Source organism: Rosa chinensis, chromosome 1 (genome assembly GCF_002994745.2).
Source record: "Rosa chinensis cultivar Old Blush chromosome 1, RchiOBHm-V2, whole genome shotgun sequence".
NCBI classification, from domain to species: domain Eukaryota; kingdom Viridiplantae; phylum Streptophyta; class Magnoliopsida; order Rosales; family Rosaceae; genus Rosa; species Rosa chinensis.
The window spans coordinates 60201053-60213630 of NC_037088.1; the positions used below are offsets into that span (position 1 = coordinate 60201053).

A 12578-nucleotide genomic window follows, 5' to 3' on the forward strand; every position below is an offset into this window, starting at 1 on the left:
TAAACAATGCATTTAAAATTCAACAGGTTAACTGTAACTGTCATATTTCGATAGTTAAAAATTTGGCTCCCCGGATTGCAGCCATATAATTTTTGAGCATGCAAAATAAGTCGAGCATAAGCTCCAAATTCACATATCATAGAATACAGTGATACACGACTACAGTGTACTCGTGGAGCCATAGGAATCTGATGAAGTGAAACCAAACATATTTCTGATGTGCCTTTCATACTTCTAAATTCTAATAGCCTTAAAGTGATTCATGACGTCCTGTATCATTTGATCTAGTATCATTATCGTAGATGCAATTTTTTAAATGTGTAACACAAGCTTATAAAACAAAAAAGTTGCAACTCCATTTTTGCCCACGACTATTTTGTTGCAAAAGTGTTCACTAAACCCAAAATCACAATTAAACCAAAATGAAAAGACAAAAAATAGGTCCCATCATTCTAAAATGACTGTTTCAACAAAACCAGAGAAAGAGACCTTCAAATCAGGTAATAAACTCCATATGAAAATTCCTAGTTGCTCCAAGTTAGACCACTTGAAATGGGTCACTATCAAAGTATCAATATGAGACTTAAAATGGCAACCTATTATCAGAAACGCACTAAAAGCATTAAATCCGAAAACAAATGCAAAAGGCAACAGAAGACTTTGATGGTAAAGACAATGAGTGATATGTATAAAGCATGATGGTCTTCCAGAACCTTTTGACACACTTTACCAAAAGCAGCCATATGTATTCCAGCACTTGAATCTCATGTTATTTTCCTCTATGGGGATCAGAAACTCACAAAGCATCAGGCTTTCCCGAAATTTTAGTCAAAGGTTGAAATTACAAGAAAATGTAGCAATGTCTAAGCTAAGATTATAACCAATAGTGGAGTTGTCCATCCCGTAAGAAAAAAACTCAAAGCACCAGAAAATCGAAATGGCATGTTTCCGGGGTCACCTCAAATTCACCGAACATCAAACATCAGAAGGAAAAACAATTCCTATAATGATGGAGCTGAGATGCTAAACCGAAAGCCAGTCTTTCCGCCATCATGCTCAAATTGCTTCAGGATATAGTAGTAGTTGCACTGCCAAAAAACAGAACTCATCAAACTTGAAGACCATAGATTTTGCCAAACTAGGCAGCCAAAAAAAAAATATATATTAAAATAAAGAGAGATACAAAACCCGCATGCACACTATTAAGATCCAGTTAATAGCAAAACACTTTCAAGCCAATACCGCTATTTCATTAGATTATACCGTTTTGCCAATCTGATACCACGGCTGATCAAACAATTTTCAATTGTGCAAAATCAAAGTTCCAAATGGTGATTTTGGGTGAATATAGAACAATAAAATCATTAATGGGTTCTGAATACCTAGCACCTGTCCACTGATTTTCCTTTTAATTATACATTCCACCTCAGAATATCAATCTTTAGCACTTTACTTTATTTAAAAAAATAGTAAAAACAATATAGGTAACTAACCTCAAGGCGAAATAATTTTGTCGGGATGACAATCCCAGCTCCAACTGAACTTCGAAATGACTCAAAGAACCTCTGCAAGGAAAATTTTCGGAACTCGTTCTCCGACAGTTTTGCTACATTCCCCGCACCCGCAAAAACATGTCCATGAACTCCGCGTTCTCTTAACCAGCGCAATGGAAGGTCAAATGAAATGTCTGCAAATGCAGAAAGAGCAAGATCTCCTCCAACAAAATCCCTTCCAGAGGATTCTGAATTCTCATCATTAGAATTATCTCTGACATGCCTTCTTGGTTCAGTAGGGCCTAGTGCTCTTGTTTTAAATCCCCACACTGTTGCAGGGCCCCCAGGAGTGCAAACAGGAGAGAAATCACCACCTAAGAAGAACCGCTCTGGAAGAGATGAGGGCTTGTTCAAAAACCCACTCCCCCAAGGAAAGACCACTCCCCCAGAGACCCCAAAGTTGAGTGCAGCATGATAAAATCCAAATGGGACTGCATAACGAAGATCAAGCTCCTGTTGCAAATAATAGGAGAAGGTAGTTAATAAGGATAGCGAATAAGTAGGAATAATGCGGACACAACCAGGATGATAGTAGAATCTGAAACTAATCCAAAGGTCATACTTTTAATTTTTTTCTTCATGTTTATATAACTAGACCATAAGGATTCCATGAACAAGAATATAAACAACTGATCAAGTTGCAAACTACGTTAAAGATGATAGATAGATGCACTAATCAACAGAAAACAAAAGAAAAGGGTGTACTAGCCTGGCGCAAAAACCGGACACTCCGACTATCAGGGGAAAGGCCACCAACATGACTAGAAGAAACAAAAGAATAGCCTCGAGTTGGCCTCAAATATGAATTTCTCCTATCAAGTGTAAATGTGTACTTTATGGATGAAAGTAAGCCATGGCCAAGCTGCCTTCTAATTGACTTGGAGGCCATTTGTGATGGATCTGTAAGTGTACGCCAACCAAGGTTGTATTCAACATCATGATGCCTGGTTGAAAATAAGCTAAGCGAGAGCCCAGCCATTCGCTCTTTATAAGAGGATAACTCCAGCCAATCTTGGGAAAGGAGGAATACACGTGCTGTCACAGGAGTTACAAATCCTTTGAACCGGGGTAAAAGCACACCAGCACTTATTTCCGATGTTTGGCTGGGACCATATGCCAAAGAACCATCCCACATATCCCCATATCCAAACAAATTTTTAAACTTGAGTGAACCCTCAGCTGTCCAAGATCTAGCCTACAAAAACAGTACAAACTTTATAAGTCATATGAGATTGCATGTTTATGTACCTGCTCAAAGATTAAAAATAAAAGAGCACACATATTGTGCAGGACTGCATGAGTAGCTCTTATAGGCACATTAATCGTTATTTTCCTATTTTACAGCCCTTTACCCTGCTCGACAGCTGACTTATCTCTTATTCTCTGATGCATGATTCAACACAACTCAATGAAACAACTACCAATAGACTCCAGAGTTTGCACCACTACAATTCAAGCATGTTGAGGCAGAGTGCTATAAAGAAAAGGAGGAAACGACTCCCAGGTTGGAAATAAGCAGCATGGCTAAGCTTAACAAGACCTAGTTATGCTAATGAAGTCACGTACTACATTTTCAACCTTGAGTTTATCCGCATAAGTGAAATATATAGGACTTCATGCACTCCGGTCTAAAGATAGTACATACGACACTACTTTTATATTACGAACTTAACAGAGACTTCAGAGAGGATAACTGGGTGAGCTATATATAGACATTATTCTGTAAACCAGTATACTTCTCCGATAACGATTTCCTGAACTAAATTTGGCACCTACAGAGTGGATATAAGTGTATACATACACATGATTCATATTTCGACTCTCATAAAATACAGATTAAATGCTATTTAAAATCCTAAAGCAATCTCGTCCCGATTAAACACTCATTACAACAGAATATTTACACAGATACTTGTAATTTCTCATCTGAAATACAACTCCTAATCTCATCAATTTCAGCACAGCAAAACCAGTACATATATAGAGAGAGAGCAACAGAGACCATACCGCCGGCTTAGTGTAACAACCGAGTTCACCAGTAATCAAACTCTCAGTCTCGACGACGTCGACGAGGACGTTGGCGGTTCGCGGCAGCTCCGGCGGGCCGGAATCAAGCGTGATCCGAACGGAATCGAAGATATCGAGCTCTTTAAGCTTGGCATTGGCCTTAGCCGAGGCCTCGAGAAGCTCCTGCATAGTCGTGGCCTTCCTAATCCCCTCGAGCTCGGCCTCGATCAGATACTCCTTGGTCTTGGTGTTCCCTCTGATCACAACATCGTGCACCCTCAGATCGACTTTCTCCGTCTCCATCCGACGGACCAGGCCCTCCAGCTTGGCCTTCGACGAACGCAGTGACTCCTCCGAGGACGGCTTTCGCTGCAGCGGCGGCGGCGGCTCCTCGTCGTCGTCGTCGTCGTCTTCTTCTTCTTCTTCTTCGAATTCGTCGTCATCGGGTTCCTCCGGGTCGGCGTCGTGGTGTCCGTTTTGGTTGAGATTGGAGGGGGGTTGTTGTTCGGGGTCGACTTTAGGGTTTAGGTTTTCAGAGTCCGCCATGGGAGGGAATGCGATAGGGAGGAGAGAGAGGGTTTGCGGTTTTGATTGGGAGAGGGGTTACGCCGCAGCGGCAGTTTTTTACTTTAACTGTGAACACTAGACAAAGTGTGACTCCCACGCACGACCCCTTCTCTTTCTCTTGGGCTTGGAACGGTGAAGCGTTGATTCTTTGATCGAATTTCAAGTGTTGTATTTCTACTGTAATTTTTAAAAAAGGGTAAATTTCTTTTTTCTTTTTTAGGGGGAAGGAGAAGTGGAGAACACTTCATTTATTTTAGCTGACAATATAAGTGGTGGACTTTTTGGAACCGAAAACCGACAAACTATAGTATATTCATGTTTATAGTCTTGTTGATGATGTGGTGTTAGCTTAGTGGTTAGAGCACTCAGGTATGTACGAAGTCATGGGTTCGAGTCACTATGGGAAAGTGAAATCTTTTTATCTTCTTTTTGTAAAAAAAAAAAAAAAAAAAAAAAGAAGAAGAAAAAGAAAAATAAATAAAAATGTTTATGGTCTTGTTGGTCTTTTGATGTATATTTTTGGTTTACATTAAATTTGTAGATAATGATGTTGTTTGGATAATTACTATATGTATGATTACAATTGAAAAAATATAAATTTCTTTAAAAGTAAGGATTAAAATCAACAATGTTAACAGAGTTAAAATTCACCGAACAGAACTGATGTAGTTGGTTAATCGAATTTGCGATGCCATTTCAGTTATTAACAAAAAACTAAACTGATGGAACCGACTCCACCCCTAGATAATATTAGAATGAAACTTGTCATGGTGTGGCCCACGCAAGATAAGCTCCTCACAGGTCATATTGTGCTGACGTAATCCCAGCCCTCAACCACAAGGAATGAGAAATAGGGAAGTTTTTTTTTAAAAAAAATTACGCCTCAATTTGCCATGTACTGCTTTGCATTATTAAATGAAATAAAATAAAATTAAAATTTAGTGGGCTCCCAAGCCCAAGTTCATCACCAAAACCTAAACTAGAGCACAAGAAGAAACTGTGACCGCCATAAATATCAATATGAATTCAGCTTCACAGCCTTCACTATTGGAGTCGCCACCAGCATCACTGGCTCTCATGAAGCCAACCATGCCGCCACTCATTGATCTAGAACCACCACGAAGCTTCGAACCAAAGCCTAATGCCTAAATATACTTCTTAAATTTGACAAAACTATATATCAAGTGCTTCTCAAAACCATTTTCAAGTGCTTTCTATAACTATCCAAGATACATTCTATATTTTCTACTTTTTTTTTTAATACTTATATAATCTTTTTTCTATTAATTAAAAAACGCTTATGGTTCTCCCCAAAACAATTTCAAACAGGCCCAAGTGCCATGCAAAGATGGGTAGGGAAGACCCGAGCCCACCTTGTCACCCCATACTTTGTGAAAGGCTCTTTTGATTTAAATTCAAATCAAGTCGGGTCCCAAATAAAACCTCCCTCCACCTCTCTCCACCACCGCAATGGCCAGCAACGATCTCTTCACGTCCTTAATCTCCGACATCAAATCCTACTCCGGCAAAGACCCTCTTCTCCCTTGGCTAAGGTATTAACTCCCATCTCTTCTTTCCATTCATTTCCAAACTAGTCTTCTCTTAACATTTTGCTCTACAATGTGCCTGCAGAGGGATTCGAAGACTTCAAGACTCACTTCCGCAGAACATTCTAGAGGACAAGCTGCCCCGGTTCTTGCAGAAATGCGCGCAGAGATTCCAGTCCGACGAGCGCTACCGGAACAACCCGCGGTACCTCCGAGTCTGGTTAAAGCTGGTAACTAATCAACCCTGCTTCTGGGTCCTCTAGATTTTACTTCATTTGTTTGCTAGTGTTTGGTAACCGAGAAATATGGAGGGTAAGTAGAAGCATTGATTAGTTGATTGTAATTGGGTGTGGTGTGAGAGATTTGATTTGGGGTTTGCTGTTTTGTGTGGAGTAGATGGATTTTTTGGAGGATCCGAGAGAGCTTTTGAGGACGATGGAGGCGGATCGGATTGGGACGAAGCACCCTCTTTTCTACCAGGCATATGCTCTTTACTATGAGAAGAACAAGAAATTTGAGGAGGCTGAGAAGATGTACCATTTGGGGGTGCAGAAGTAAGTGTTTGAGCATTTTTCATAGTCTGCTGTGAATTGTGATTATATATGAATGTGACATAAAACCATACTGGAATACTGGATTCAGTTCTAGTTCAGTCCTTGATAATTTGATCTGTTGCTTGGTCAGGCTGTTACTGTAATCTATAGTTTATGTTACAAATCGGCATTTGTAGCAACTTGAATGTACCAAAGACTACTGGGTTCTTGAGCTAGAGGCTGATATCTATGATTAGAATGTGTCGTAAATACCCAGTTTATCGAACTAGGATCACTTTTTGTAAAAACAAGCTGTTTTCTTTTGTTGCTAATGGTTAGTTTGAATGGTATGTACATTTTGGAAACTTTGAACGGCTGCTAACTCATCGTAACTATTATTCAACAGCCATGCAGATCCCATTGAAGAACTAGAGAAAGCATATGAGCAGTTCCTGCAGCGCATGGAGAGACACAGGAAACGGAAACACCAGGTAGTTTTCCATTTCTGTGTTTTTGGTGTATAGGGGTTGTAGTGTCTATTAGTAAAACTCCTGTTAACCTCAAAACATGTTCTAAATTGGCAGGAAAAGAGAATCACAAAAAGAGTAACAGATCGGAGTGGAGCCTCTCGTATTAATAGAGAAAGGAAAAATGAAAAGGAATGCAGGATCGGTGATAGGCCTACAGAAGCCCGGCATGATGGACCTAGAAGTAAGCATCAAGTGACTGCTGGAGGAGGGTCAGATGAACGGATGATGCCTTGCAGCGATGATACAGTCGTGGGAAAGTTTGTAGACACTGCCATTGTCGGAAAATCTGAAGCAGAAGATGCTTGTCACCATGGACTGGTGGATCCTACTATAAACATGAAAGAGGCCATGAGTGCCATAAATAGTATGTTTCGAGAGCCTTTAGAGATGGCTCCAGTTAGAAGAGGATCACGCCAATGCCAACAAAAGGAAAATAACACAAACAATGGATTCCAGGTGTTTGTTGATGAAAACTTGGATAAGGGAGGCAAATCAAAAGATAAAGGTGTTTCAATGGTGCAGCAAGGTAGAACTGCTAGCCATCAGTCTCACCGAGAACCTTTAAACATTTTCATTGATGATGATCAAGATAGCCTTGAGCAGAGTGAAGTTCAGAATATGACAGAAGATTCTTCCCCATCTGCTTCACATGGAAATGCTTTTGTGTTTCTAAATCCAAAAGATGTTTCAAGTGAAAGTCCTAATGGTTTGGATGTCGAAGGTTCATCTCGACCAAGGTTTAGAGAGGATACGATGATGGTTCGTAGGATTGTTGGGACCACCATTTCGGAGGACCCGCAGGTGGAAAACGCTTGCCACCATGGCTTAGTTGAACCAACTATCAACTTAAAGGAGGCCATGGATGATATCAATAACATGTTTGGCAAGCCAATAGATTTTGTTAGAAGCAGAAGAGTTAAAAGGCAGGACAAAGTACCAGAGAAGAAACAAGATCTTGGTGGGTTTTGTATACTTCCTGACGATGATGACTTGGAACAACAAGTGCAGAAAATGAAAGATCTACCGGGAAAATCAAAAGATTCCGATCTGTTTGAGACTACTCTTTTTACAAAGCAGGCCATGGATGATATCAATAAGATGTTTGGAATGCCACTGGACTTTTAGGTACATTTGAACTGCAATCTGTGTGCTATAGATTAGTGAATTTGTTGTTTTAGAATGTAAGAGCTATGTTTCACCCTTTAGCCCTTGTACTTGAAATTTGGTGTTCTCAATGCAAATAAATTAATCATTTCTTTCTGTTTCTGCGTGTTTGTGCTATCTATGACCAATTTTGTCCCCCATCTACAGTATAATCAACAGATAAAGAGAAAAGATTTATATTATTAAGATTTGGGCAAATGAAACATTTCATTTCACACTGCATAGTACAAACATTCAAGGAACAAAACCATCTGGAAACACAGTACACTTGGAACAAAAATCTTAGAAAGTAATACAGATGCAAAGATTAAATTTGAATGGGGAGCTAAGTTGATCAAGGAATGGCGTGCCGGATATTAATGGCGGGTAGTGTAAGGACAACGAGCAGGACGGAAAGCAAAGGGCCCTGCAGCATATATGACAGCATTATAATTCGGACTCGTGTAACTCTTGCCTTCGGAACGAAGATGGGAGCCATCAATGCCATAATTGACATTGGTGGCAAGGTTGCACTTTTGAAGTGGAGAAGAAACTAGCTTCACTATGCAGTTCTGAAGGGGATAGTCCAATGCACGGTTCATTTTGTTACCTTCTAGCTCAGCATACACGTAGCCGTTAGCGTTTGCTTGGAAAGTCTTGTAGTAACCGACTTGGCCTATGTTGTTTTTGCAGACGACGCTGACTTTAGCCAAAGGGAGTGGGATAGCTCCGGTCAAGGACCATCCACGGTAGTCACAGCTCTGGCAGTATACCATGCCTTCCACAACCACATGCACAGCGGGCTTTGGCTGGTATGTGGTGGCAGTTATGGAAGGGAAGGATGCCAATGAGATGAGGAGGAGGGATGAGACGACAACGAAAAGGTTCCTGCTTGTCATGTCTTATTAGCAGTTGGGGGTAGTAAGCAGGAGCTTAGCTATAAGAGTCCAGAAGAAAGCTGGGGGTGAATGAAGAGGGATTGAGGACAAGGTATATATAGCTTATTGGACTGTGAGGTTGGTGAGATTTTCTTCTGTTATTGACGTGGAGGCTACTTTGTTATCTGTTGTGGCCAACATGTTTATACGTGAAGGCCATATCACTATTCTGTTAATGAGGACCACTCCTTCTTCTTGTTTTTAACAGTATCTATCTCAGGGTCCCTTAGATTTTGAGGGATGGATAAAGAATTGAATAAATTAGCTAGTTGACTGAGATTGACTTGGTCGTTTAGATTTTTCAGATGATCCAAGAGCTGATAGAGCTCTTTTGAGCACAATGGCCGGAGGCGTATCAGATTGGGAATAGCACTCTATTTTCTACCAGGCATTGCTCTCTACTACAGAAGTTCTGATAAGAAACTCGTGGAGGCCGGCGGAGCAGATGTACCATTTGGGAGTGCAAAAGTTTCAGCACTTTTCTTTATTTATCACCCTCTCAATGTGAACTTAAACGGCAATACCTTCATTTCTTGTTCACAGCTCTGCACGTTGTCTCGTCAATTGTATTTGTACATACCTCCAACAATATGGAGAATTTACTATCTCACCGAGCATAAGAAACACCCTCCTAGGAGGGTTCACAAGTCATGGTGGGGCCCAACCACGACATGCATACCGTAGCCCGACATATAACCTACCCCGTGGTAGTCGGAGGTAGCCAAGACCTCACCGGGTAGCAACCTTCCCGGCCATGCCAACTTGCCTCCATAATAAGCCTTTCTACACTAGAATAGTGGGTTTGCATCCCACATTGAAGAAAATGTAAATGAGAGGGGTTCTCCCTTACCTATAAAAGGGACCCCTCCTAATATCTAAAATACGTTAGTTAAACTTTCAAGTTGACGTAGTCTCCCGTTAATGTGGGACATGAACTACTATACTTTTTGTGTCTCTCTCTCTAAAACTTTAATTATAGCCTTCAGTTTCTAACAGTATTCAAACTTAACAGTTCACGTCTCAAGTTGGCCCATAAATAACAGCCATTCAAATGTCCCAAAGTCTAGTGATTCTTGAGCTCTAAGTTCATTGAAATAGAGCTATCTTATTTAACCAATTTGTTGCAAGATTATACCAGCTCTCTCTTTCAATTGCTAATGATTTGAATTGGTGCTAGAACTTCCTCTTACGAATTATTGAACGACCTTGCAGAGGAGGAAGCGTATGAAAAGTTCCTTCACCGCTTGGAGGCACAATAAAGACAAAAGAAGTAGTTGGTTTCTATTTTTCTTGATTCGGTATATAGGCTTAAATGCATAGTTTGTGTAGGTAAGACTCCTTTAGCTAGGCTTTAACAGGGCATTCCCATGTCAGATAAGACTATACACTACTACAAAAATTGAATCAGACGACGGTTTTTATCCGTCGTCTGATATGGAGGCAAACCATCGTATATAGAGGCGCCGTCTGATGTAAATCGATTATAGGGAACCATCGTGTGAAGGGCTCGGCAGCATGTCGACAGCATGCTGGCAGCCTGTCGACATCATTAGTTATTGTGACTGTTATTCAGACAACGGGCATAAGATGTAGCTGTTGTGTGATTACGATTTAGAAGTGGCTTTATTTTATAACCGTTGTGTGAGTTTTATTCAGACGACAGTCTTTATTTTGTAGCCATTGTGACTTTTGTATACATTCGATGGTTCTCTTAACAAAAAGTGTGGTGTGAAGGCTAATGTATTTGTGCTTTGAGACGACACATTGAGCTTTTACCATTGTGCTATAACATGTTGGACCATACTTTTCATTTATTCTTGTTTTCTAATTGTTACAGAAGTTCTAAACAATCAAATTAATTGAAATCCGACCATATATAAAATGTATTCAGTACATTGATATCAAAAAGGGAGTATTTCCCTAATATTCATACATGAAAACACTATAGGCATTTGTTCCTTCCATGCATCAAAACCAAGTCTCTTTTATCTAACTCTCATCTTCCTTCCATTTTTGCTACTTGAAATCAATAGTAATCTGCAAAGTAAGGCCTAGAATCCCATTTGTTGACTAAGAGGCATCTCTTTGCAACCACCTGTTGACATCATCAACTTATTTATAATACTTAAAACCGAAGACTTATGAATTCCTACAAAGGAGTACATAAGTCAGCTACTTATCTTGCATGAGTCCAAGTAGTTACCAGGTCTATTTATCACCATAAAGTAGCAACTGAACTGAAGATTAAAACCAAGAATAAGAAAGCCACAAGTGCAAATCACATTCCACAAACTATCGAAATAGCAACAAACAAGAAATGAAAACTGATCTTACCTACAATTGGTAGCAATAGCAGCGAGGCCATCAGTGGTAAAGCTTTCGCAGCTAACAAGAACCAAGGACTTAAATTAAATTCAGACTACATACAAATGAAATAGTCACACAAAATGGAAAAAGTAGCAGAAAACAAACTTGGAAGATAGTTGAGAACAAGATTAGAGAAATCAGCTTCTACACATCTAATTCAAGACAGAAGGGGGCAAAGCTATAATCATTTTCTTTACCCTCATTTTATCAGATAATGAAACCATTGTAGGATTTTAAACTTGGTTTCATATATGACCTTCCCTAGAAAAATCTCCTGGTATCCAGAACTGGGGCACTGCTCACACCAGAAAGAAAATCCTAGCAACTCTACCTATTGATAGGTAGATTTGAAAGATATAGAAGGTCAAGCTCTGCAAACTACGAAATTTTCACACAATGAAACACATTGACAACCACATAACACATTGCTAAAGATCTAAAGAGGTTGAGAAAGAAATCATGACAGCCATAGAACAATTAATAATTGAACATTTGAATAGCAATTGAAAGACAATTAATATATTGTATATATGGACACAGATGTGGGAAGAACATCCCACCATAGATTTATTTGGTGGGTTCTCAATGCTGAATCACCTTTATTAATCCTGAAATACACGAACCATTATATAATGTGTGTATAATTCAATACCTCATTCAGTTAAAACCAGAACTACGTACATAGAGATTCATACCAAGTTTACAACCTTGATTAGGGGAGGATTTAAGGATGATGTGGTATTTTTGTCATAAAGGTGCAAATGGACTACCAATTTAATTGGTATCTCGAACTAGTGTCAGCAGCAACATATACCAAGCATAGAAATATCATCAAAGCAAGACATAAATAGATAAATATAACTACTACCAGCTCTATAATTTCAATTTTCATGTTCCTTCCTAGCTAATCTAGTGAGCTAGAGTTCAACTACTCCAGCCAAAATGATAAGGCCTCCAAATTCCACTAGAAGGCATATGTACTGTGGTCCCATCATATGTACGTGTTCTATTCCACAACCAAATAGCTTAAACATTCACCATTTTAGCATAAAAATCACAAAGTTTCCTACTTTCTCTTTCTCTATATACTAATTGCTAGAAAATTTGTAAACTTCACTTGCAAATCACAATAAAGATCATCACTCCTTTAACTCTTTAAGAGTGCTATACATCCCTAAAATTATTCTTAATATTTAAACACAAAATTGATTGAACCAAAATGAAAACAAAGCAGAAGTAGCAGTGAAACTCATACAGTGTAATGGGCTGCTTGGAAAAGAGCAGAGCCATCAGCAAGACTGAACCCAGTAATCTTTAAACAATGGGTTCTTCTTCTTGTGCAGAAGGCTCCTCTACCTCTGGCATTTGATAAAGTTAGAGAAATGCATGGGAT

At 39.5% G+C, this 12578-nt stretch overlaps 3 protein-coding genes across 3 annotated transcripts; 1 reads left to right on the top strand and 2 right to left on the bottom strand.

The window, feature by feature from the left end:
• Window positions 1–687: 687 nt before the first annotated feature.
• Window positions 688–4227, bottom strand: LOC112183019 (sorting and assembly machinery component 50 homolog B). Its single transcript, XM_024321606.2, has 4 exons — window positions 3561–4227; window positions 2263–2748; window positions 1494–2006; window positions 688–1088 (listed from the first exon to the last, which is right to left on the bottom strand). The coding sequence occupies exons 1-4, from the start codon at window positions 4104–4106 to the stop codon at window positions 1002–1004; spliced, it is 1632 nt and encodes a 543-aa protein (XP_024177374.1). The 5' UTR covers window positions 4107–4227; the 3' UTR covers window positions 688–1001.
• Window positions 4228–5452: 1225 nt separating this feature from the next.
• On the top strand, window positions 5453–8003 carry LOC112181709 (probable inactive serine/threonine-protein kinase bub1). Its single transcript, XM_024320095.2, has 5 exons — window positions 5453–5680; window positions 5760–5904; window positions 6071–6228; window positions 6614–6698; window positions 6792–8003. The coding sequence occupies exons 1-5, from the start codon at window positions 5598–5600 to the stop codon at window positions 7860–7862; spliced, it is 1542 nt and encodes a 513-aa protein (XP_024175863.1). The 5' UTR covers window positions 5453–5597; the 3' UTR covers window positions 7863–8003.
• Window positions 8004–8257: 254 nt separating this feature from the next.
• On the bottom strand, window positions 8258–8779 carry LOC112171159 (non-classical arabinogalactan protein 30). Its single transcript, XM_024308386.1, has one exon. The coding sequence runs from the start codon at window positions 8777–8779 to the stop codon at window positions 8258–8260; it is 522 nt and encodes a 173-aa protein (XP_024164154.1).
• Window positions 8780–12578: the final 3799 nt, after the last annotated feature.

Bases quoted from the DNA above. Each gene is read 5' to 3' on its own strand.
- LOC112183019 (XM_024321606.2), bottom strand. From the start codon at position 4,106: ATGGCGGACTCTGAAAACCTAAACCCTAAAGTCGACCCCGAACAACAA. The intron at 2,749-3,560 runs GTATGGTCTCTG...CTGTTTTTGTAG, and splicing joins GTTGTTACACTAAGCCGGCG to GCTAGATCTTGGACAGCTGA. The intron at 1,089-1,493 runs GTTAGTTACCTA...GTTTTTTGGCAG, and splicing joins CAAAATTATTTCGCCTTGAG to TGCAACTACTACTATATCCT.
- LOC112181709 (XM_024320095.2), top strand. From the start codon at position 5,598: ATGGCCAGCAACGATCTCTTCACGTCCTTAATCTCCGACATCAAATCC. The intron at 6,229-6,613 runs GTAAGTGTTTGA...ATTATTCAACAG, and splicing joins TACCATTTGGGGGTGCAGAA to CCATGCAGATCCCATTGAAG. The intron at 6,699-6,791 runs GTAGTTTTCCAT...CTAAATTGGCAG, and splicing joins ACAGGAAACGGAAACACCAG to GAAAAGAGAATCACAAAAAG.
- LOC112171159 (XM_024308386.1), bottom strand. From the start codon at position 8,779: ATGACAAGCAGGAACCTTTTCGTTGTCGTCTCATCCCTCCTCCTCATC.